The sequence below is a fragment of the Carex rostrata genome, chromosome 32 (assembly GCF_964058835.1).
Source record: "Carex rostrata chromosome 32, lpCarRost1.2, whole genome shotgun sequence".
NCBI classification, from domain to species: Eukaryota; Viridiplantae; Streptophyta; class Magnoliopsida; order Poales; family Cyperaceae; genus Carex; species Carex rostrata.
Genome location: NC_135949.1, coordinates 4,662,419 through 4,684,242, shown reverse-complemented (window position 1 = coordinate 4,684,242; position 21,824 = coordinate 4,662,419). Strand labels below are relative to the sequence as shown.

At 36.5% G+C, this 21,824-nt stretch overlaps 5 protein-coding genes across 5 annotated transcripts; 3 read left to right on the top strand and 2 right to left on the bottom strand.

Moving 5' to 3' along the window:
• The first annotated feature begins 3,059 nt into the window (after positions 1 to 3,059).
• On the top strand, positions 3,060 to 4,685 carry LOC144548080 (zerumbone synthase-like). Its single transcript, XM_078296759.1, has 3 exons — positions 3,060 to 3,168; positions 3,731 to 4,086; positions 4,185 to 4,685. Exons 1-3 carry the CDS (start codon positions 3,128 to 3,130, stop codon positions 4,655 to 4,657), a joined length of 870 nt encoding a protein of 289 aa, XP_078152885.1. The 5' UTR covers positions 3,060 to 3,127; the 3' UTR covers positions 4,658 to 4,685.
• Positions 4,686 to 5,468: 783 nt separating this feature from the next.
• LOC144548079 (copper ion binding protein) lies at positions 5,469 to 8,167 on the top strand. Its single transcript, XM_078296758.1, has 3 exons — positions 5,469 to 5,718; positions 6,652 to 6,690; positions 7,743 to 8,167. The coding sequence occupies exons 1-3, from the start codon at positions 5,614 to 5,616 to the stop codon at positions 7,956 to 7,958; spliced, it is 360 nt and encodes a 119-aa protein (XP_078152884.1). The 5' UTR covers positions 5,469 to 5,613; the 3' UTR covers positions 7,959 to 8,167.
• A 1,609-nt stretch (positions 8,168 to 9,776) lies between these two features.
• Positions 9,777 to 11,867, bottom strand: LOC144548078 (F1F0-ATPase inhibitor protein). The gene is made up of 3 exons (XM_078296757.1): positions 11,613 to 11,867; positions 10,544 to 10,612; positions 9,777 to 10,039 (listed from the first exon to the last, which is right to left on the bottom strand). Exons 1-3 carry the CDS (start codon positions 11,766 to 11,768, stop codon positions 10,013 to 10,015), a joined length of 252 nt encoding a protein of 83 aa, XP_078152883.1. The 5' UTR covers positions 11,769 to 11,867; the 3' UTR covers positions 9,777 to 10,012.
• Positions 11,868 to 12,411: 544 nt separating this feature from the next.
• Positions 12,412 to 14,861, top strand: LOC144548073 (leukocyte immunoglobulin-like receptor family A protein). Its single transcript, XM_078296754.1, has 4 exons — positions 12,412 to 12,689; positions 12,985 to 13,074; positions 13,671 to 13,935; positions 14,122 to 14,861. Exons 1-4 carry the CDS (start codon positions 12,647 to 12,649, stop codon positions 14,405 to 14,407), a joined length of 684 nt encoding a protein of 227 aa, XP_078152880.1. The 5' UTR covers positions 12,412 to 12,646; the 3' UTR covers positions 14,408 to 14,861.
• Positions 14,862 to 17,231: 2,370 nt separating this feature from the next.
• On the bottom strand, positions 17,232 to 21,532 carry LOC144548209 (uncharacterized). Its single transcript, XM_078296917.1, has 4 exons — positions 20,426 to 21,532; positions 20,029 to 20,175; positions 18,420 to 18,665; positions 17,232 to 18,174 (listed from the first exon to the last, which is right to left on the bottom strand). The coding sequence occupies exons 1-4, from the start codon at positions 21,530 to 21,532 to the stop codon at positions 17,449 to 17,451; spliced, it is 2,226 nt and encodes a 741-aa protein (XP_078153043.1). The 3' UTR covers positions 17,232 to 17,448.
• Positions 21,533 to 21,824: the final 292 nt, after the last annotated feature.

Here is a 21,824-nt window from a genome sequence, read left to right as displayed (position 1 = left end):
AAATGAATCTATGACATTAACTACAGTAAAAATAAAAATGCCTTCAGCCCACGAAGCCTTCCCAATAACTCTGACTGTGATTCGTTCAACTCCTGACAAAAGTATTACATTTAGAGAATAAAAATGTTTGTATCATTCTCCTAATTGTTTTCGTTAGGTACTGGATTCATAAAAAAAATTGGATTCTAATGTAGCACAAGTAAAATAATGCTACACATACAAGAATAAAGACCTAACCATTGCTGTCTAAACCAAGCATATCAGGTAATTTCTAGATTAGCACCTTCCTTTTCTAATTAACAGCATACAAATTGAATAAGGCACAAAAGAACCTAATTGGTAAATATTGGGTTAAATGCTAAGCCTTAACCTAATATGATAAAGATAATTTGAATGGAAAGGGCAAAACCCTCCGTTGAAGCCAGCACTGCCTCTCGACCGTCTCCGAGTCCAAAGTCACGAATCAGCAGGGCACCCTTTTGATTTTGTATTTCCAGACTCATCGTCTTGCAAATGGATGAGGTGGAATGGAAGAGAAGAGAGGAGGAATCGGAGAGGAGAGGAGAGGCGGAGTGGAGAAGAAGAAGGCGAGAAGAAGGGAGAGGCGGAATGGAGAGTAGACTGGGGTGTAGGATTTGGGTCTGGACTCGGGAGGGAGACGGAAAGATAGGGTTTGGGTTTCGCGCGGAGACGAAGGGTTTGGGTTTGGGGTTCTGGCGCTTTTTTTTTTTAACCCTAAAATTTCAGCGATCAAAAAAAAAAAAAAAAAAAAAAAAAAACTTTCTGCGACCGGTCATGTCGCCGGTCGCTGATACGGTCGCAGAAACTCCTGGTCGCCAGAGAAGTCAGTTTTTTTTTTTTTTTTTGAAAAAAAATAGACTTTCTGCGACTGGCGCCAGTACCGGTCGCAGAAAATCTGTTTTGCTGTAGTGTAGGGCTATTGTTGCCGACTCTCGCTTCTCCCGAAAAGTGTAAAGGACAATGAGGAAGTGCAGAAGTTGCGGTAGAACCGTGTGATGGAGAGGAGGGGGTGACTTGTTGGCCAATGCAGTGGAGCGAGGAGGACTTGCTGCCGGTCTCCGTCCTTTGTCCTTTTCAGACAGAGGACGGAAGATGGATTGCTGACGGAGGTGGTAGAGCGGAGGCGGAGAAGAAAGAGAAGACGGATTGAAAAGGGGACGGAACAAGGCGGAAAAAAGCCACAAACTAATTGTCATTAGCGCAAGTACTGCGAGGGAGAACATAATTTTGGCCATTAAGTTAATTAGTTACTCTGCAAATTTGATTGACAAATTGATGCTCCAAAAAAAAAAAAAATTCAATTGTTGATCTCTCGCCATAATTAATTACTAGTTTTGGAAAACCCATTTATGATTATAATCCTTTTCTTTTACTTTTGGAGAGTCCCATCGCATGCATGGCTCCTGGGTAGCTATCGAGGGATGATGGGACCCTCAAGCCAGTAGCTATTGAGCTCAGCCTGCCCCATACACCTTCAACAAAGGGGGTTGAGGGCTCCATTTGGCAGTTGGCCAAGGCTTATATATGTTTCTGTCAATGACACTGCATATCAAACTATATCAGTTCAGCCTCACACAAGCAATTACAGTAAAAGAAATGATTGAGGAAGTTGTCCAAGGCTTATATTTCCGCCCCATTCATCTCTTGATTCTTGAGGAAGTTCTTTAATTTTCAATTAAATATATTACTTTTTTCCAACACAATGAACTTAAAAACAGTGGGTCTTTTTAAATTTCCTATTGATATGTTAATTTAGTAACAACGTTTAACTCTATAAAGGCATGTTGTTGTCGACTTGTCGTTTACTAAATTTATTGCATATCGATGTGACTGGAAAAACAAAGGAAGATAAATGAGTCAGTATCCATCCATGAGGGATACTGTTGGTATACCGTCATGGATGCTACCGTTTCTAATAGAAAAGGGATTTTTTTGTCGGCATACCCTTGTAGATAATCATTTTTTCTCTCACAGATACTGTTTCATTCTTGTAGTTTGGCCAAAAAAATAGTTTCCAGCTCGAAAAAATTCCTTTCGGCCTAAATAATAAACTTTTAGGAAATCAAATTTAAATTTAATAGACATGACCCGTATTCAATAAATATTTGAGGATCCAAATGCGATTTATATGAATTATTATAGTGGTTTTTAGATCAAATTAAAATATTTTTTTCGATATTTTAGCTAAAATGTTCCAAGTAACAAAATATGTGACATGGATGAACATAATTATTTTATATCATAAAGTTAGTTCTAAATTAAGAATAATTGCTTTGATTGAACTAACTTGTATGAATTATTTTGATTAAAATTATTTGAAGAAACAGATCAAAACATACTTAGTATAATTAGATTAATATTTGTTTATCAAACCATTAATTCATTTTTGGTTTCAAATCCCGTTAGATTCAATGCGAAAGACTTTTTTTTCTATTTCTGTTTTGAGATTCAGATGCAAATTCAATAAGTTAATTGATTTATTTTTAGATTCACATGTGGCTCCATTGATTTGGATTCAGACCCAATTATGGATATCCATCAGCGGTCTTGTACCACAATCCATACCATGTTACCAGCGCTGTACTGGATCATAACGATACCAGTACCAGACACTGGTACAATGTACTACTGATCTTGGTACACTCCACTGGTATTGGTATGCAGTACTATGCTGCTCTAATTAAGTAGTTATAAATGTTGAATTGAAGCACGTTGGAACATAATAAATGAACAAAACTAGCTAAACAGTACTAATACTAACTGTTTATAGTGTTCACATTTAATACCAACTGTAATGCTGGAGCCCTTATCGGAACCGAATCTGCTGCAATTCTTCAAGTGTGAACAGCATCCTGAAATCCCTGCTTTTCCAAATCCAGCTGTTGAATTGTTTTCAGATGCGTGCACAAAAAAAGTTGAACGGTTGGATTGAAAAAACAGGAATCGTAGGTTACTGTTTTACAATTTCGGATCGCAGCAGATATATTTCCGCCCTTATCATGGCGAGACCATTGAAACACTTTAATTCCAGATTCAGACATTAACTCACAAAGTGGCTTCTCAGTGAAAACACTTGTGAAGGAAGCCTAGCCAAGCACATTTATTAATGGCAGGTACCTTGGTCACAACCACAGTCTTCAAAAGGAGGTATAAACTCTTCTCAGTTTTGTATTCTGAAGTTTATTTTCGCATCCCCATCTCCTTGTTCCGGTTTCCTTAATTGGAGCGACACAAGATCACTCGATTCCAGTTTCTGATCTTCCTTGTGTGCATCTCCCCTGTGCTAATGAGATCATATCATGTTACAATTGGGAATATATTTGGAACAAAAAAAAAAAAAAAGATTAAAGGGAATCATTTTTGTGTTCTTTCTCTAGCTAAGCAGAAAATAGAGGGGTAGAGAGAATAGTGAAAAATTGATTCGGAAAAAAATTGACAAGATCCAAAGTTCATGATTCGGGTATAATACGGATGTAATTTAGAAACAGTCTATTCTTTAATATGTATTAAATTTTTGAAGTTTTCTGAAAGAAAATGAATTCTGCAAATAATTTGGGTATAATTCCGGAATAATTCATAAAATTTGTGAATAGTTGAGGAATAATTCAGATTTTTTTTTTAATTCGTGTGAGTAATTTGTGAATCTTGTTACTATCATGAGTTTTAATTTGTTATTTTCTTAAATACCATCCTAAAAATTATGCTTTAGATTGGAAGGCAAGGTTGCTCTTATAACAGGAGGTGCTTCTGGCATCGGTGAAGCAACCGTCAGACTCTTCATAAAACAGGGTGCCAAGGTTTGCATCGCTGACATACAGGATGAACTGGGTGAGCAAGTACTTAAGTCACTGGGTAGTGGGACCCACGCCCGCTTCATCCACTGTGACGTAAGTAAGGAGGACGACATAAGCAAAGCAGTTGATTTCACAGTCGAGACTTTCGGTACCATTGATATAATGGTGAATAATGCTGGGATTATGGGAAATATGTTCGCTGATATAACAGAAGCCGATTTACAGGAATTGAAGAAGGTGTTTGAAATCAATGTGGATGGCGTCTTTTTAGGTACGAACAATCGGTACACTGATTTATTCACTTTTATTTTTTTTTATATATCGAAAGCCTTTACCAACCATTCCTTGATTTCTTCCTCTTGGTATTAGGGATGAAGCATGCAGCTCGGGTCATGATCCCACGTGGCAAGGGATCCATAATCTCTACGGCCAGTTTAGCAAGCATCGTGGGTGGCCTAGGTCCGATAGGCTACACCGGTTCGAAGCATGCCGTGGTGGGGCTAACCAAGAGCGTGGCATCAGAGTTAGGCAAGCACGGGATCAGAGTCAATTGCGTGTCACCCGCGGGGGTTCCTTCTGGCCTTTCCCTGCCATTATTTCCGGCATGGTTGGGAAAAGCAGCTGTGCTGAAGATGATCTATGTTGTGCTCGGGTACTATGCAAATCTGAAGGGAATCAACTTGGAGGCTAATGACGTGGCTGAGGCCATGCTATTTTTGGCAAGCGACGAGGCGCGATATGTCAGCGGGTTAAACTTAACTGTCGATGGCGGGATGACGGTTGTGAATAACCCATTCAGGTTAATCTCTAGTATTATGCGCAGGATGGGCATTTTAGGTTAGTACTAATTGATTCATATATATGTCATGGATTAATTGTGTATTTAAATTTTATAGAGAGAAACTGTATTCTCCTTATATTCTGTTGTAATTGTGTTCATGTGTAAAGCAATGTACGTAATAAGCTGCTTAATTTTCAAGTTTATACTCTGTGCAAATTAATTCTAAGTTCATTTTACTTCTGTGTGGTGGTGAAGTGGCTGAGGTTTGTTTTCCTTGTCAAGTGATGAATTGAAGCAAGGAGCGGTGTGTTTGTATGGCCATATGGGGGCTGTCTGTGCGTGCGTGCGAATTAACCATGTCAAAGCTGAAAACGACATGGTATCAAAAGGAAAAGAAAAAGGAAACAGCATATTTCTAACTGTCCATCGGGTAAATAAACCGTGCCAATTTCTGTCAGAAAAGTTAATACAACACGCCGATTTGATGTCAGGTCAGAAGCATCCTATTCGTATCAAGATTTGTATGAAATTTTTTAAAAAATTGTGTATATCTAATATGCACGAATTTTAATGCTGATCGGATAGCTCCGACCGAACATGCGACCGGCCCCACTCCCTTAAAATAACGATCCAAAAGAAACGCGCTTCGGTGGAGAATTGAGTAATGGGCTCTAAAATGGCCATTTGTAATTCGGATTTTATTTGAAGAACTAAATTTTGGGCCGTTAAAAGTCAGAAACAGCCCGGCCCGTTTATCTTTGATTATTTTCAGGAGAAAATAACGAAAGAAAGAAAATATTCTATCTAATGAGACGCCAGTCGTCCGATTATCATCCATAGTGCAATCGTGATCCTACGGTCGAAATTGCATCTCCTGAATCTCTGGCCTCACTAACAAGTAAAAGACCATCACAGCCAAGTCCGAGAAGGAGACGATTTATTTCTCTAAAATTTTCGTAATTCCCTTTCCGATAGAGAGAGAGAGCAAGGTCGGAAGAGGTGTGGTTGAGCTTTGAAATGGCGGGTCGAGTGGGAATGAGACACGTGGCGAGGAGATTCTTCTCGTCCGGAGGCAAGGTGCTCAGCGAAGAGGAGAAGGCTGCGGAGAATGTCTTCATCAAGGTCTCGTTCGATTTTCTCTTCTTTTCATTTGATTGCTGATTTCGATTGATTGAGCATGCATCGAGTAGATCTTCGTAGCTTTACGATTATATATATGCACTGTGTAGTTATTGATCTTTGGATGTTTGCTAGGGTTTTGGTTGTGTAGGTCGTTGATTTAAAAGGTGAGAAACTATTTATTGTTGTCAGGGTCCAAAGTTCAACTCCATGTTCTGTTGTGTATTGCTAACCTTTTGTATTTGCAAGATCTCTCCACTTTCCGCATGTGAAAATAGTCACAAGATAAAGTAAATACCACTTACTGTCAGAACATATTTCTTAAGTTTCTGTTTAATTAGTACATGTTGAGTGTGTTTCTGGTAAAATATTTGACCAGTAGATCAGAAAACTCTGGTACTATTCACAAAAAAGTTATATTGTTTTAGTTAATGAGAAAAGTGCTGTCTATCTGAAAAGGAAATTGTTCTGTGAGTTTGATGCAAAGTTCTCTCCTCTATGTTTCTTTCTTTTATATTAAATAACTGTTTTTGCAGCTAGATTGTCTATTATAAAATGCAATTTAAGATTTAAGTGCTAATTTGCATGAAATACTACCCATTACTATTCTTAGATATCATCATGTAAAAATAAATGCCTTAAAGCTTTGTATAAAGGACTAATACATTTGGGTTTGATGATATTTTTTTTTAGTTATCTTTGATTTTTAATACCTAAATACTTGCAAAGTGCTTCTTTTATATTTTAGAGTGCATAAATTAGTTTACTGCAAACTTTATGTAATAAGAGTTTACTCTGAAATCAGTACTTCTGCCATGGCATAAAGAATGCAAATATGGAGTGTTTGTTAGTTTAGCAATGTGGAACTAATTTTGATTTCCAATTAAATTTCAGTTAGATATAACCTTCTTTTTGGTTCTTTCTGGTTAATTGCAGAAAATGGAGAAAGAGAAACTGGCGAAGGCTGCTCGCCAGGTGACCCTTATATTTTATCCTTTTGTCTTTCCTTTCATATTGTAGTTTATCTGTCTTTATTTGGAACTCTACATTATGTTGAAGTCAAAATTGTTGTTTGTCGAGTTTACTTTTATTTGACTTGTCAATAATGTACATAAATTTTAGGATGCTATCTAGAGATGCTGTTTGGTGTTTTGGACCCATATGTATGCAAATTGAATGAGTATACTACTGGTTCTGTTTATTATTGCCAATATTTAAAATTCAACTTTACCCTGTCAAAAGCAGTTAAATTAAATTCTTGAAAATAACTGTTTTCTCTAAAAATGAATAATTAAGTAACTAAACCGTTTTGAAGGGGAGTTAGAAGCACCAAAAAGTCCTGAAGGACTTTCACTTCCACGCCATTACTGCAATACTGAGGCATAATAACTTTTAGAGTGAGGCTACCATGTGCTAGACTCACCAAGAGGATTTGGTGAGCTCAAGTCTAAAATACATCGGTTTGGCTTCAAATGAAGAATCCACACTGTTGAAACCGATCAACTTCACGAGTGATTGTACATGCAAAATTTTGAAAATTTTGAATTCATTAAGTACAAAGTCAAGCAGTCAAAAAAATGAAGGTTTATAAGTTATTTTAATGCATTCACTTTCCATCATTTGTTGACTGCTTGACTTTATCCTAAATGAATTTTTAAATATTTAAATTTTGTATGTACACGCATCACTCGTGAAGTAGATCGGTTTCAACAATTTGTATTCGTCATTTGAAGTCAATCCGATAGATTTTAGAGTTAAGCTCACCAAGCCCTCTTGGTGAGCCTAGCACATGCTCTTTTTAATTTTCCCTAGAGGAATTTATGCAAATATCTAACTGGCTAATTTTCCCTAGCACATGCCCTTTCTTGGGACAACAGATGCAGTCCTTAAGTGACATAGTATCATTTAACCACATAGGCGTTGCTCCTTAGTTGTTTTCCTTGGCACCAAAAACCTGACACGAGTATTGTACTGAAGTTAACTGTAATCATTATTCCTTAATCCTTACTAATGTGGTGTTCTAACAGGGACCAAAGGCAGCAGAGCAAACCCCAGCAACTCCAACTGCTGCAAGTGGTGATGCAAAGGCGGGACCCTCGGTGCATGAGTCGTCAACTGAAGGGCATTCAACTGACAAGAACCGTAACTATGGTGTGTTAGCTGGAACAGTAGCTATTGCCGGTGCCATTGGTTGGTATCTACTCTCCAAGCCCAAGAAATCTGAAGACAAAGTCTCTGATTAAGTACAAACTGTTGGATCCATGCAGTTGAGTTGCTTCTTTTTTTAAAGTGCCTTCTGATGGCTTTTTTACTGAGGATATCGGTTTTTTAATTTTGTTACTTCACTTGGTCGCCTTTTCTGTATGCCATAAAATTGCAATGCTGAAGTTGGACACACGTACTCTTCTTTGCTGTTTTCTGTAATAAGAGTAGCTTTGCTGATGTTGTTATTTGTATTTTTCTTATACGACCTTAGCAGAACATTTTGTTTTCTCTTTTTTTCTTTGCTTTGTTTATCTGATGGGAGAGGAATGTGTATCCTCTGCATTAACTCAAAAGGGAATCTTTTGAGTTAATGAATATCAATCGTCTGATTTTAAACGTAGCCAATCCAGTCTCTGCCTATAATATAGGGGATTTTTAATATTAGTGCAGATCTAGTCCGCATGAATCTTAAAGCAAATTGGATGGTCAAGATTTATTAACTCAAAAGATTCTTTTTATGCAGAGGATACGAATTCATGGGAAAGGGATGGTTGAAATGAGCTTTTCTTCATTTTCAGTTTTGAATAATGCAGGAAAGTGAAACCTTTTATTTTAGGGTAGTGGAAAATCCACTAAGATATATTGATATAAGAAAATATGTACATGGTGTTACACTAACCAACTGATCCTTGCAACCGTTAGAAAATTTACAATGTATCTCAACTCTTAAAAGGCTCATCAAATAAAAAAAACCTAAACACCCAGGAAAACAACCATTAGAAAATTTACAATGTATTTCAACTCTTAAAAAACTCGGCTAATAAGACTAAGAAAGCCCCCAATTATGTACATCGATCGATTGTTGCTTCATTAATTAGAATATGATTTGTTTTCCTCTTGTGGGTAAAGGTCCTTCTATTTCTTTTCTTCTATATTGCCCATGAACTTGCCATCTATGTCACATCCCAGTGTTGTTTACTTTGTCCTGTCAATTGTTGTCGACCATCACACCAGATCTCTGTGGGACTGTTTCCCACTACCCTTGGTAGGTTTAGTTGTGCGCATAGGCCCATCTAGAAGTTTTTGGTGCAATGGAATGTTCGCATTAAGTGATCACAAGTCTCACTTTGACCGTTATTATACAGCACATATTATTGTGTTATTGTACATCCTCGTATGACAAGTACCTCTTGAGTTAGGATTTTGTCATTTATCATCTACCAGAGGAAAATACGCACCTTCATGGGTACTCTTAAGCTTCCACAGTGCTCGGTGGTAACTTGATTTAACTCCGGTATCATGCATTACCCTATATCCCGATGAACAAGAGAGTTTTTGTTGTTGTCCATCTCCATTGATTGTTTGTGTGGCTATATCTTGTTTTATAGAGCAGGGAATCTTCAAGCTGTGAGCATTCTGTGATGTTATACAATTGACGCATGAGAAAGTGAAAGTTGCCTGACTGGTTTATGAGTTCATCCATATTATTCGTTCTCAGCCTAAATATATGATTATTACAAGAATTTTATACTGTCAAACCGTATTTTAGTTGTAATTACCTCGCAAGGTTTCATCAATATAGGCTAGTGTTAGTGTTGCCAATGACACTACAGAAGGCACTATTAATTTGGCATTAGTACTGGCATGGTACTATTTGATTTGGATAAGTACTCTGGCATCTAGTAAACTTTTGCTGAAACAGTTTAGATCCAAAGAGTTCAATTTATAAAAGAATGCAAAAGCAGCTTCAGGATGCCACTCTTCTGTGTGAAATGTGAACAGATCCAAGTGCAAAGTACCATTGCACATGATAAAAGAGCAACAAAAACCTAGATCAGGAATATGAAGAGCACTAGTTAGTTTAGTTTCCACAGCAAGCCAAACAACTCTCTTTCAAGACATCCAATTTACACATCACAAGATAACAAGAGAGTGACAAACTGACAACACTATAAAACCAAAAGATCAGAGTTATATGCTCTAATTCAAGACATGCAAGATGTGGTTCCCATTATAGCCTCCCACATAACATGTTTATTTTTTGCCTGATCCAAAAGTAAAGACATGAAAAAGGCAAAAAGAAGCTGCCACATCACTCTTTCTTGGAGCCATCAGGAGCCTGTAATAGGATCGACAGGAAAAAGATTGATTAGAGAAATGAATATAACTCTTAGTAATTTTGCTCAATTTTAAACATATTGATACAAATCATGCAACCATAGCATGTTTTTAAGTTACAGCCAGGATAGTACAGCTGAGATTAAACAGGTAGTGAACAATTATTAAACAAAGATAAAAAAATCTTTTCAGGCCTAGGGAAGGTAAGGGCTGAACGAACCTCAGCTATAACCTGCCGCTTTCTAGTGAAGAAAGTGGAAATGGCAGTTACCATACAAGTAATAACACAAACTGAATAGTAGTAACAAACTGTACCAGTAAGCACTGGTAATATAACAAACATGCATCATCTACAACAATTTGTACCAACCCACATATACTGGTACCAGACAAAATTAGTATGTTATCAAGTACATACCAAAATTCTTATTCTATCTAATAAAGATCAAGAAAATGAATAGAAAAATGCAGAACCCCTGCAAGTGATATGAAAATATGAGCTAACCTTGTCAGACTTCTCTTTCTCAGCTTCAGCCTTCTTTTTATGTTTCTCCAACCTCTCTCTCTCCCATTTCTACATTGACCAGAAAACAAAGAAATTATGAACAAGTTTACCACTAACCAATTGTGAGATTTTTAAAAATAGCAAACAAATATGCCCAATTGTCATTTTTTATCAATGTGTTGTTCTCAAAACAAAATTTAAATGCCATTTTACATGGTTTTATTTTACATATCTAAAGCATCTTCCAATTTGAATAGCTGGGTGGATTCAGGGAGGGCGGATAAGATCTACATATGTAATAGTTTAAAGTATAAAGTGAATCAAACCACAATACAAACTGAATTGCATAAAACAATTTCACATTGTGTTTAGTATGATTTCCAAGAGGTCATGGGTGAAATCCCACGACCAAACAATAAGTGTGTGGGATTTGTAAGCCTTCTCCATTTATCAAATCTATTAAAAAATAAAATCAACACTACTCAATAGTGATAGCTACACTAATTATTGAATTTCTATTACAGATTATTTAAAGCCAAGAGTTAATCCAAAATATATAAAATTAGTAACAGGTTTGTCTCTATTGCTTTAACTGAAATACAGGACACTATAGGAAATACTAAACAGTCAAGTAAAGATCAGTTTGATTCAATCTGGGATTGACCTAGAATCAAGTTTTTCTAGGGCTATTTGTCAGAATGGCTCCAGAACTAGTCTTAATCTAAGCTTAAAGTTGATCAGAAAGATTTATTAGGAGCTGTAAATTTATGATCTAGATATAAATCCACTATCCAAGTTACAAACTGGGGAAAAAATGCATGTTAATCCTCAAAACATTCTGGAGTTCATATTCAGATTTGCATCCAATTAAAAAAAAAGAAAATAACATTCAATAAATAAATAAACCCCTAAATTTGGCGCACAGGTTAAGTCGGAAGGTGCTAGTGGCGCCTAAACTCTTCAAAGCTCCAAAATACTCACAAAATCATATTAATTTAATCCGCACAAAATCATATTCAACTAACCCTCGCATATGGATCAATGTGATTTAATAAAAAAATAAATAAACCTGCATGAAAACGTTCTCTTTGGCCCTTTCTTCCTCGCTCAGAACCTTCCCCCTGTCATCGCTAAATAGCCGCACGGAAGCACGTGCGCCGCCTGTGACCTCAGCCTGAGATCCGCCGAGGCGCCTCATCACTCCGATCAACGATCTCGTCGCCATTTTCTCCTCTTTTGATTTTGTTTTTTCCTATCACTTCTTTCTTGAGCTTCTTTGAAGGAGTATGATCGGATTATTATTATATAACAGGGGGAATTGACTGATCGGATTATTATTAAACAGATATATGGGACCCACATGACATTTTTGGGCCTGAATCCTGATTTATGCAGGACTCGAGATTATCCTCTGAGATATTTGCGTGACCGACGTGTCCGGTGCCTATTCGGGGATAGCGCAGGGGCCCAGTATTATTTGAGCTTCGAGAACCGTGCAGAACGTATTTGAACGGTTTAGATTTTCCAAAAAGTCACGCAAAATATGAGATATCTCAGAGGAAGCGAATTCCGAGATTTCGGCCTTTGTCATGTCAAGCTATCGGGTCGGTTTTCGATAATAGATCCGAAATAAACAGATACGAAGATTCCTAGAAAAAAAACCATTCCTCTGAGGTAACAGAATATTTATGTTTGTATGAAGACCGTCAGATCTGAATCCGGGCCAATCCGGGACGAGGTGTATCGCACGGGTAAGCTTTAATAATCGTGCGGACTCTGATTAGACGGTCCAGATCCAAACAAAAATATTCTGTTACCTTAGGTAATACGAATTCCTCTTTTTTTGGAGTGAGTACCGTACCGCAGGTGATAAAAACTAAAAATCAAGGGTCCGTTTAAATATTCGTGCCAGATTAAAACAGACGACTCAGATCTCATTGTACGCTGTGAGGTATTGCATTGGATCTGAATACTCTTTTCTGATCGATCAGAACCAATCTCTTTCTCCTTCCTTTCTCCTCTTGACCAATCCAAGTGAAATTAGGGTTTCCTCTTTTCGTGTCTTCTTCAATTCGTCTTCCTACCTTGCCGACTGCGTGAAATATGTATCACCCCACGAGAGGAGGCGTTCGAGGTGGCCGAGATCGTAAGAGCGCTCTCTCAATGCTACTTCTTTCTCTTTAATTTTTTTCTCTTATTTTGGAAAAATTGGTTCTGAACTGGGTTCTTTTTGAGCCAAATTGGGGCTTAATTGAATATCCGAAATGAACTGAAAACCTCTACCGACTGTACTGGTAAAAAAATATGGTTGGTACAGCAACGCTTTGTGTGGAGTATCACCATATATTTATGCCATACTTAGCTTAATCGTTTCAACAGATGGTTTTTCAAAGAAAATTGATTCAACCAATACTTATGTGTATATTTAATGACAAAAACAGAGTTCAAGTGGGATGATGTGAAGGCAGACAAGCACAGAGAGAACTATCTCGGCCACAGTGTCAAAGCCCCTGTCGGTAGATGGCAGAAAGGTAATTAAACTTTAACTGGTAAATATTTTTTGAAACTTAATAGCATAAATGTTTATACGGAAGAAAGGCAAATTGATCTAGATAATTGTGTATACCAGAACTTAAGGGTAAAGGAGGATAGATAGGCTGTAAAGTTAAGGTCTCATGATATGCATTTGGTGATTATTGAACTTGAAACAAATTATTGTTTGAATTTAACAAGTAATTTCTCATGATAACTTTTGTACACGGTACCCCGATTGAAATTTTATACTTAGTTTGAAAATGATTATTTTTTCTTTTTTGGTGTTTTTTCTGTGTGCTTGTTGGAGATGCCACTGTTTGTTTATTGGATAAAAATTTATTTTATATTTGTAAAGGGAGGACAGTGCATTAAATGGGGATGTGGGAAAAGGTACGGAATTAAAATTGAGTGTTATACTGGAATTGGTGATTTTGAAAGCAAAAAATGATTGTCTGGTTGTTGATGTGCAGTTATTTTTTGAGGCTTAAATTCTTGAAATGTAAGTATAATAAATTCAATATCCCTTCAGTTCTCATCGAAATACATAATAGTGGATGCCCACATATTTCTGACATTATTTTCATTTATTTAGGGAAGGACCTGTTCTGGTACACTAAAGACAAAAATGGGGACAATTCAGCAGACGCACTGAAGGAAGAGGTAAGAAGGGTTAAAGAGGAAGAGGAGCAGGCCATGCGAGAGGCTCTGGGTTTGGCTCCTAAACGGGCCAAGCGGACCCAAGGCAACCGCCTCGACAAGCATGAATATGCTGAGCTTGTTAAAAGAACCTCCACTGCCGAGGATCTTGGTGCGGGCCATGCTGAGGCTGCTCAAGTTCAAGGCCTGGGATTATACAAGTATGTAATTTTTCTACTCATTTTGGTCCACTTATGCACTTTCACATTGCAGTAAATGAAATATTCACAGATTACTCTCTTCATCAGATGTTGAGTGTTATGGTGATTTAAAGTTGTTTTTTTTTATTGGCTTAATTGATTATTATAATATCAACATGGTGATTACTGTGATGTTTGTAATTACAGGGCACCTCGAAATGAGGAGTCGGGCTCTATGCAAGAGCAGCTCCAGAAACCAAGATCTGAATCCCCACAACCAAGAGAAAGGGAAGAATCTTCTGACGAAGAGGAGAGGAAGAAGAGGCGACAGAATGAAAAAGAAGAAAAGCGCCATGAGAAATCATCTAAAGAGAGAAGGAGAGACAAGGACAAGCATGAGAAGAAACGGGACCGTGATACTGACGACAAGCACAAGCACCGTCAACCTGGCAAAGAAAAGCAGAGGCGCCGCCACGATTCTGATTCTGATTGATTCCAATCAGAATTTCTATGTTGAGCGTGTTGTGTTATGAAATTTTTCACGTATGCACCAATAAACATGCTCAAATCTAAGATTAAATAGAAACTTTCCAATTTGGGATCTTGTGATCTAGAATCAGAGTTCGTTCGTAATATCCAATCAGAGGTCTTGAGTCATAGATTATTTGGAAAGCATGGTTCTTAGTTACCTAAATCAAAATTGAATTTAAAATTGCTGTTGTCAGTGGGGATGAAGCATGAAAATTGTTGTGAACAACAGAAAAAACATACTTTATAATTCTAGCCAATGACAAATTGTGAAAATTATATTCTGTAATATTGCTTTTCTCGTATTGGTTACCATGTATTCTGGAATTAGCTTAGGGAACTATGCCATAATTATCTTCTTTACCAGTTGGTTGTAGAGTATTTATTAAGAAGTTAAATGTAACTATTTCTTGTGGATATAGTTGCTTAAGTTTTTTTTATTGATGTGAAAAGTAAATGCGTTCTTGTTACATTGCTCTCTAGTTCAAATTCAAATCAAGTAGCTGGTGAAGAAATAAATGGAGAGAATAAGGTCACCACTCCAATAAAATTATCCAAATTCCATTCACCCTGAATTTAAAGGCATATGACTAGTATAAAATTCTTGCTCTCAACAAATAATCACAAATGATTTCAATAAAACTATTTTTCTTTTTTAAATAAGTTGTTAAATTGTTTGATTAAGTCAGAAATGTTGTAAAACGATGTAGCTTGCATTCGAATGAAATAAGTTGAAATATCAAAATGTAACAATTCACACAATTAACAACATAAAAAGATAACAAAAGCATTGATGCAAAAAGCTAAATTCTGAACTCTATAACACAAATTGGGTGATGAAGCATTAGCATTGTGTCGACAAACTTGCTCATCATGTGCAGCACGAATGAATCTAAAGCGACCGATTTCAACAGCATATAGTTTGTGCAGAGTGAAAGCATCATTCATTACTCTCCGTAAAAGCCATCATATTAAACCACTACATAGATGAACGCATATTTCGGCTGCATAAATAATAGTAAAATGAAGTAGTATAGATATGTCATCTAATTGAAGCTCCCTGTCAAACTTAATTCAATAAAAAAACTTAAAACTAAAAATGCCAACACCCTTCAAGTTTTTTTCTGTACCTCCTAACTTATAAATTAAAATATATTATTTGAAAATAAGTTATTAAAAAATATTTATTTTGAAGTGGAGCGATTTCAACATTTTTGAAGATTTGAACCTATAATACTCTAATTAACATAATTTATAGTGTTAACTTATGTCCCAAAAACTTCATGAATACAAGGGCTTGTCATTTTATTAGTTTTCACCAATATTTTATATAAATATCTTGTACAATTTTACCAATATATTTGATATATGTATATATTTCATCATTGGACAATATTCTGAATATAAAAAATTATCATATGATTTTACATCTAAAAGAGTACTGAGTTAGCTGGTTTAAAATGATTTGAGGAACCCTCAGCTTAATTGTGTTTATCTGGTTAGGTATATCACACTCATTTATGTGGGCACATGTTTTATGTATGTGATAAAAAAATAGATCAATTTTATCTCAATGATAGTCAAAAGATTTGTGAATTAAATCCGAATAATTTGTTTTTCTTGTGATGCTGAACCGAAAGCCGAATTATTCGGTTGATCGAACCTTGACTGAATTAAACCTGAATAATTCGCGAATTTTTCTCAGAACAATTTTTTTTTAGTTTTTATTGTTGCTCTCTAGTAAGACTAAGATCTCTGATCCGGATAATTCCGAATCATTCCCGAATTATACCCAAATTAGTCCCAAATCACGAATTTTTAATCTTGCCGAACCGAACCCGAATAATTTATTTGTCACTATGACCTCAATCACACATATATTTTTTGCTATTATCTTTTAACAATACCGATTATCAGCATAAACTTGTGTTTTGTTGCAAAAATCCCTGATGTATCAAAAGTAGTCGTTGGGTCAGAGCACAAAATCGGGTTTAAGTCGGGTCGGATTGAATTTAATTTCATTTCATTACTATAGAATCCAAATTGTTTTAGGGTTCAAGTCTCAAGTTGTAGATTATACAAAAATCATGGTTCTTAGTTACCTAAATAAAAATTGAATTTACCTAAAAGCACATTCTATGAAGTCGACTCACAATATAGGAATTGTAAAATGACAAGAAATGTACAAAGAGGTCCCGGTTAAAAAAAGGGGAATTTCATATATCCCCTCAAAAACTATTTCCCCCTCAAAAAATTGTAATAACATATTTACCCTTAAAAAAATTAGAAACTCACATATCTATCCAAAATCACTAAACCAGCAAAATTTAATACTTCAAAATTAAAATAAGCAATAGTAATTAATGAAATATGACTAATATACTCTCCCTCCTCTCTCTCTCTCTGCTTCTCCAAAACATGGCGCCCAGACAGATGCTCCCCAAAATTCGGGATATATCGGTACCCTTTAATAAAAATAAAATAAAAGCAATCTTCAATTGAGTACCTTCCAAAATCCAATTAATTAAGACATAGACACTGCTCGAAAAGATACTGGAAGAAAGGACAGGTACAAGTTGATTCAAAAACACCCACCAGATTCTGTGTTACTTTTTTTTTTTTAATAGAAACAATAGATTCTGTGTTACTGAAATGCGAGCTTTCATTTTGTATTTTTAATTTAGTCCCACCCATGAGAGACCTGTACAAGTTGATTCAAAAACCGGTGAAAAGAGCAAAGATAAGAGATAAAGAGCTTATCCTGGAAGCAACAAACCGGTGAAAAAGAGTAAAGCATAATAGTAATGCATAACTATGAAATTTTAATCCTCAATCAAACTAAAAATATCCACCAGATTTCATAATTGGACAATCTAATAATTACTACTCAGAGGTTTACATAATATTGTTTAATTGAACTTATTGCTAAGTTGGCTAAGCTGGTTGTTTGAAATGAGATAGACAAACCAGCACAAAAAACAGCATAAACAAATAAGCTATAGTATATCATCCATGAAACAGGGAGGTTGTCCATGATGATGGTGATGAAGAAGCAACTTGTAGCATCGACTTGAGCTCCTTCAACACTTTGGTTGACAGGTCAGGCCTATTTTTTCTCACTGGATCACTGCATCTAAGGCCCAATGAGATCATTTTCTTAGCCTCCTTAAACGGCCAGGGACCTGCCGAAGCATCGATTAATGTCTTCAACATACCCTTCTTCTGTGCCTCCTCAACCAAGTTCCTTATTCCCCGTGGGTCTTTGCAAGTCACTAGTCGCAACAACAAAATGCCAAAAGAATAAACATCAAATTGAGGAGTCATCTTCCCCGTTGAGAAGTAGTCTGGGTCCATGTAGGCAAGTGTTCCCTTTGGACAATCTGTCCAGTGGTATGGTATACTTGCGCTGGCTGTGTAGTCAAGTTCACGACATAGGCCAAAGTCGCAGATTTTACTTGTGTTGTTCGCATCCAGAAGGATGTTTTCGGGTTTTAAATCACCATGCACAATACCATGAGGCTCGCTACAGTGTAAGAAGCTTAGTGCAGAGCAGATCTCAAATGCAATACGGACTCGTGCCTGCCATGAGAGGGACGGAGTGTTGTTTTTGCATCGTAGACGGTCTTCTAGGCTACCATTCGGTAGAAACTCGTAAACAAGTGCATGGGTATCTTCACATGCTCCTTCGAGTTTCACAAGATTTGGATGCCGCACTTTGCTTAGAATTTCAACCTATGTTGAGTAAATTAAGTAACATCTGGTTAATTGAAAAATATGAAGTCTCCCTAGACCTAGATGTGTTATGAGTTCTTACAAAGTATACATATATCCAATACAGAGGTTAACCACTTTTACTGATATTTGTAGAAAGCCTCTTCCTCTCTGGTTCTTCTATTCCTTGTCATTTATTGGAGTCAAATTTGTATTTGAGTTTTATTTAAATAAACATGTATATATATACTCACTAAGGTACATACCTCCTGATTGAATTCCTTTGTTCCTTGACTGCTTCCTTCTTTCAGCATCTTTATCGCAACAGTTTTGGTTTTGTTGAGGTTGCCCTTGTAAACAATGCCGAATCCGCCTTCTCCAAGTTTAAATGACTCATGGAAATTGTTGGTTGCATCTTGAAGCTCTGAGTAGCTGTATTCAACAAAGTTTACCTTGGAAAGCCAATCTGACTCATCCTTTGTTTTCTCCAATCTTCCTATACTGTGCATGTTCTGGATTTAACAAAAATCACATAGCTCTTAACTAGTATGATAATTGTTCAATAGATGATGTCTAATAATAAACTAAAACAACAGAAAGTAAGCAGGCCGACATATATAACAAATTCATTTTGTAGAATAATATATGACGTGTTTGCACTGCTACAGAAATGCAGTCTTCTAACACCCATTTTCTAACTGTTCAAACCAACTTTGGTTTGAAACTGATAGATTTAATGTGTTGTGGTAAGTTAGTAATTAAATAAGTGAAAAACTCTTTTACCGGTTTTGTCCTGAGCAACCGATAGAAGAGGTATCCCACCTTCTTCTATCGGTTGTAAATACGTAACCGAGGTTTACCTTCTTCTATCGGTACTAATGTACTAACCCATAGAACAGTGTGTTGATGTTTTTCTATTGGTTCACACCTTAGGCCCAATAGAAGGACCATTGGACCAACTTCTTTTGTTGGTTATGACTTTGAACTGTTAGAATACTAATGAACCTTAGGCCCTTGGATCTTCTGTTGGTTACTGGTTTGGAACCGATAGAAGAATGACTTTTTAGAATAATATATGGTACTGTTTGGCAATATTAACTGAGTTGAACTAGAGTGTTCCTAAGTTCACTAAGTCCCTTTATGAGCTCATCTCTAAAACCTATCGCATTGGCTTCAAACGACGAATCTGAACCATTAAAATCCTTCTACATGATGAGTGATGTGTCTACATGTGAAAATTTTAAAGTTTTGAATTAATTTAGTATAGAGTTAAGTGGTCAAAATTAAAAGGTTTGTAAATTAAATTTAATGCATTCAATTTTTGAACATCTTTTGACCACTTTACTCTATATAAAATTAATTTAAAATTTTCACATGTAGACGCATCAATCGTAAGGTAGAAGGATTTCAACAGTTTGGATTCATCGCTTGAAGCCAATCCGATAGATTTTAGAGTTGAGGTCACAAAGGAGCTTGGTGAACTTAAGAACACCCTAGTTCTACTCATATTAACTTCCATTTATCTTCCAATCTCAGTAAATGATATTATCTAAATAAAGTGAACCTCATTCAAAATGTGTTGAGGGTATGGAATTTTCTGAAACAGGTAAAACATGAAAAAAAAAAAAAAAAATTGAGGGGGGGGGGGGGGGAGGGATCCGTATCCTCCCAAGTACCTGACTCAAGCAAATTACAAACGGACGGCCGAGATTCGTGCCAAAGTCAATCTGGTGCCTATAGAAACTATAGGGATTCTGTTTTGAGATTCGTGCCAATTTAAAAGAAATAATCTGTTTGTAATTTGCTTGAGTCGAGTACCTGGGGTGAATTGGGGGGGCGGGGGGTGGCAAGGGGAGCAGGGCCATGTAATTATACCTCTTCAACAAAGTCATTTAGAAAAGTCAATAAATGTCCTTTTTTACCCATGGCTCTTCTCCAAAGGAGCTTCTCTGAATCTTGCTCATTTTCCTCTTCAGAATTTAATTCACTTGAAAATAAATTGGAAACTTTCAGACCTGTACTCTTCAAACAACAAAACAGTATTATAGGTACAACGAACGAATAATACTATAGATAAATGGATCTAGTAACAAGGCTATTCCTTTTTCGCTTTTATATGTTTTCATAAATGATGATATCCTTTCTCGTTTTAGTTGTTTTTTTTTTCTTGAAACAATATTTTCCGAAACACAGTCATTAACCCTCGTATGTATAGCAGAATATTATGATAAGTTAAGAGAAGTGAGAATAAATGTGCATATATAATAGTTACCAGGTCATTTATAATTTTGTCTGTCCCCATTATATTTAGTTGTCTGCAGCCCCTTGCAACGTGCTCATAATTTCTTGTCTTTCTTTTCTTCACCCCAAAAACTTTAGTCATTACATCAATAATCGCCGGAATGTAGCATCCTTTTCCAACAGCCTCTAAATAGTCAATCTTATTCACATTCAACCCAGATTCACTCAATGCCTTCTTCAAAGCCATCTCAGTCGCTTTCAATATTGAAATGCTCAAGATTTCAAAATCTTTCCTCGTTATTGACCCCTTAACATCTATCGAACCTGAAAACTTCTCAAGGCAAAAGGATGCCTCATTATCTTCGCTTAAATCGTTCTTCAACCTCTCACAAGCCTCACTGAGGCGAACACAAGCACTGCTGTCTTTTTTCAGATCAATATTGTATTCCTTCCTAATCTTAGATGCAAAATGGTTAAACAACACTTTATCAAATTCCCTTCCTCCTAACGACCTGGCATAACCCTTGAACAAAATATTCACTGACCTCCTTTCAAAGGGACTCCTAGTTGAGCAGTCCCAATTGAACTCAGCAAAGCAAACTTGCATGCTGGCGTGGCCAATATCAATAAATGCCACAATACACCGAGGTTCCCTTAACAGATTTCTTTCAAGGGCCAATACCATGGCTATTGTTTCATCGAGTAGGCAGAAAGATGCAGGAAAACCAGCAATTTTTGCAGCTTGAAGCACGTCCGCCTTTTGTTGATCTGTGAAGTATATCGGAATCCCAATACAATGAGAATCAAAAGAATGTAGTCGAAATTCTGGAGTGGAAATCAACATAGCTAGGATCTCAACAGGGGTGAATGTTCTGTCTTCTCCCTTGCATCTACTATGGACTAAGGGATATCCATTGGGACCTTCAATTACTCTAAAAGGAACATAATCAAGCTCCAATTGCAGCTCTGGATCTGAGAATTTCCTACCCAGAAGACACTTGATTTGAGAAATGTGGGTTTTGACATTGGTCTTCAAGAAGCCATGATCTCGAGGAATATAGCCGTCATCGTATATCACATGGCAATTCCAATTGCCCAAATCAATCCCCACCATACTCATAAGTAATGGACGAAACATTATTTTTTTTATTTCTGCCATGTAAAAAGAAAAATAAATCAATCTTAGTATCAAACTTTTTGCCTTTATATGTTGCCTTTGTACTCCACGAAATAGACTGGATCTTCCGACATATATGTCTTATATGAACCAAATTATATATCAATTTCGTTTAAACATGCTGAAACTTTCTATTTGGTTTTGTTCAGGTGACATCTAGTGGTGCAGGTAACAAAATTCCAGTAACATACTTCTGACAAATAAGCATGTGAAAACTGAAACAGGAACTTCAACCCGACTTTAACCAAATAGG

What these genes read in the sequence shown, in the direction of transcription:
- LOC144548073 (XM_078296754.1), top strand. Translation starts at nt 12,647, where the DNA reads ATGTATCACCCCACGAGAGGAGGCGTTCGAGGTGGCCGAGATC. An exon ending in CGTTCGAGGTGGCCGAGATC is followed by an intron (nt 12,690 to 12,984) that starts GTAAGAGCGCTC and finishes TGACAAAAACAG; the next exon opens with AGTTCAAGTGGGATGATGTG. An exon ending in CAAGGCCTGGGATTATACAA is followed by an intron (nt 13,936 to 14,121) that starts GTATGTAATTTT and finishes TTGTAATTACAG; the next exon opens with GGCACCTCGAAATGAGGAGT.
- LOC144548080 (XM_078296759.1), top strand. Translation starts at nt 3,128, where the DNA reads ATGGCAGGTACCTTGGTCACAACCACAGTCTTCAAAAGGAG. An exon ending in ACCACAGTCTTCAAAAGGAG is followed by an intron (nt 3,169 to 3,730) that starts GTATAAACTCTT and finishes ATTATGCTTTAG; the next exon opens with ATTGGAAGGCAAGGTTGCTC. An exon ending in TGTGGATGGCGTCTTTTTAG is followed by an intron (nt 4,087 to 4,184) that starts GTACGAACAATC and finishes TCTTGGTATTAG; the next exon opens with GGATGAAGCATGCAGCTCGG.
- LOC144548209 (XM_078296917.1), bottom strand. Translation starts at nt 21,532, where the DNA reads ATGTTTCGTCCATTACTTATGAGTATGGTGGGGATTGATTTGGGCAAT. An exon ending in ACAAAATTATAAATGACCTG is followed by an intron (nt 20,176 to 20,425) that starts GTAACTATTATA and finishes TGTTGTTTGAAG; the next exon opens with AGTACAGGTCTGAAAGTTTC. An exon ending in CAAAGGAATTCAATCAGGAG is followed by an intron (nt 18,175 to 18,419) that starts GTATGTACCTTA and finishes TACTCAACATAG; the next exon opens with GTTGAAATTCTAAGCAAAGT.
- LOC144548078 (XM_078296757.1), bottom strand. Translation starts at nt 11,768, where the DNA reads ATGGCGACGAGATCGTTGATCGGAGTGATGAGGCGCCTCGGCGGATCT. An exon ending in AAGAGAACGTTTTCATGCAG is followed by an intron (nt 10,613 to 11,612) that starts GTTTATTTATTT and finishes TGGTCAATGTAG; the next exon opens with AAATGGGAGAGAGAGAGGTT. An exon ending in AGAAAGAGAAGTCTGACAAG is followed by an intron (nt 10,040 to 10,543) that starts GTTAGCTCATAT and finishes ATCCTATTACAG; the next exon opens with GCTCCTGATGGCTCCAAGAA.
- LOC144548079 (XM_078296758.1), top strand. Translation starts at nt 5,614, where the DNA reads ATGGCGGGTCGAGTGGGAATGAGACACGTGGCGAGGAGATTCTTCTCG. An exon ending in CGGAGAATGTCTTCATCAAG is followed by an intron (nt 5,719 to 6,651) that starts GTCTCGTTCGAT and finishes GGTTAATTGCAG; the next exon opens with AAAATGGAGAAAGAGAAACT. An exon ending in TGGCGAAGGCTGCTCGCCAG is followed by an intron (nt 6,691 to 7,742) that starts GTGACCCTTATA and finishes GTGTTCTAACAG; the next exon opens with GGACCAAAGGCAGCAGAGCA.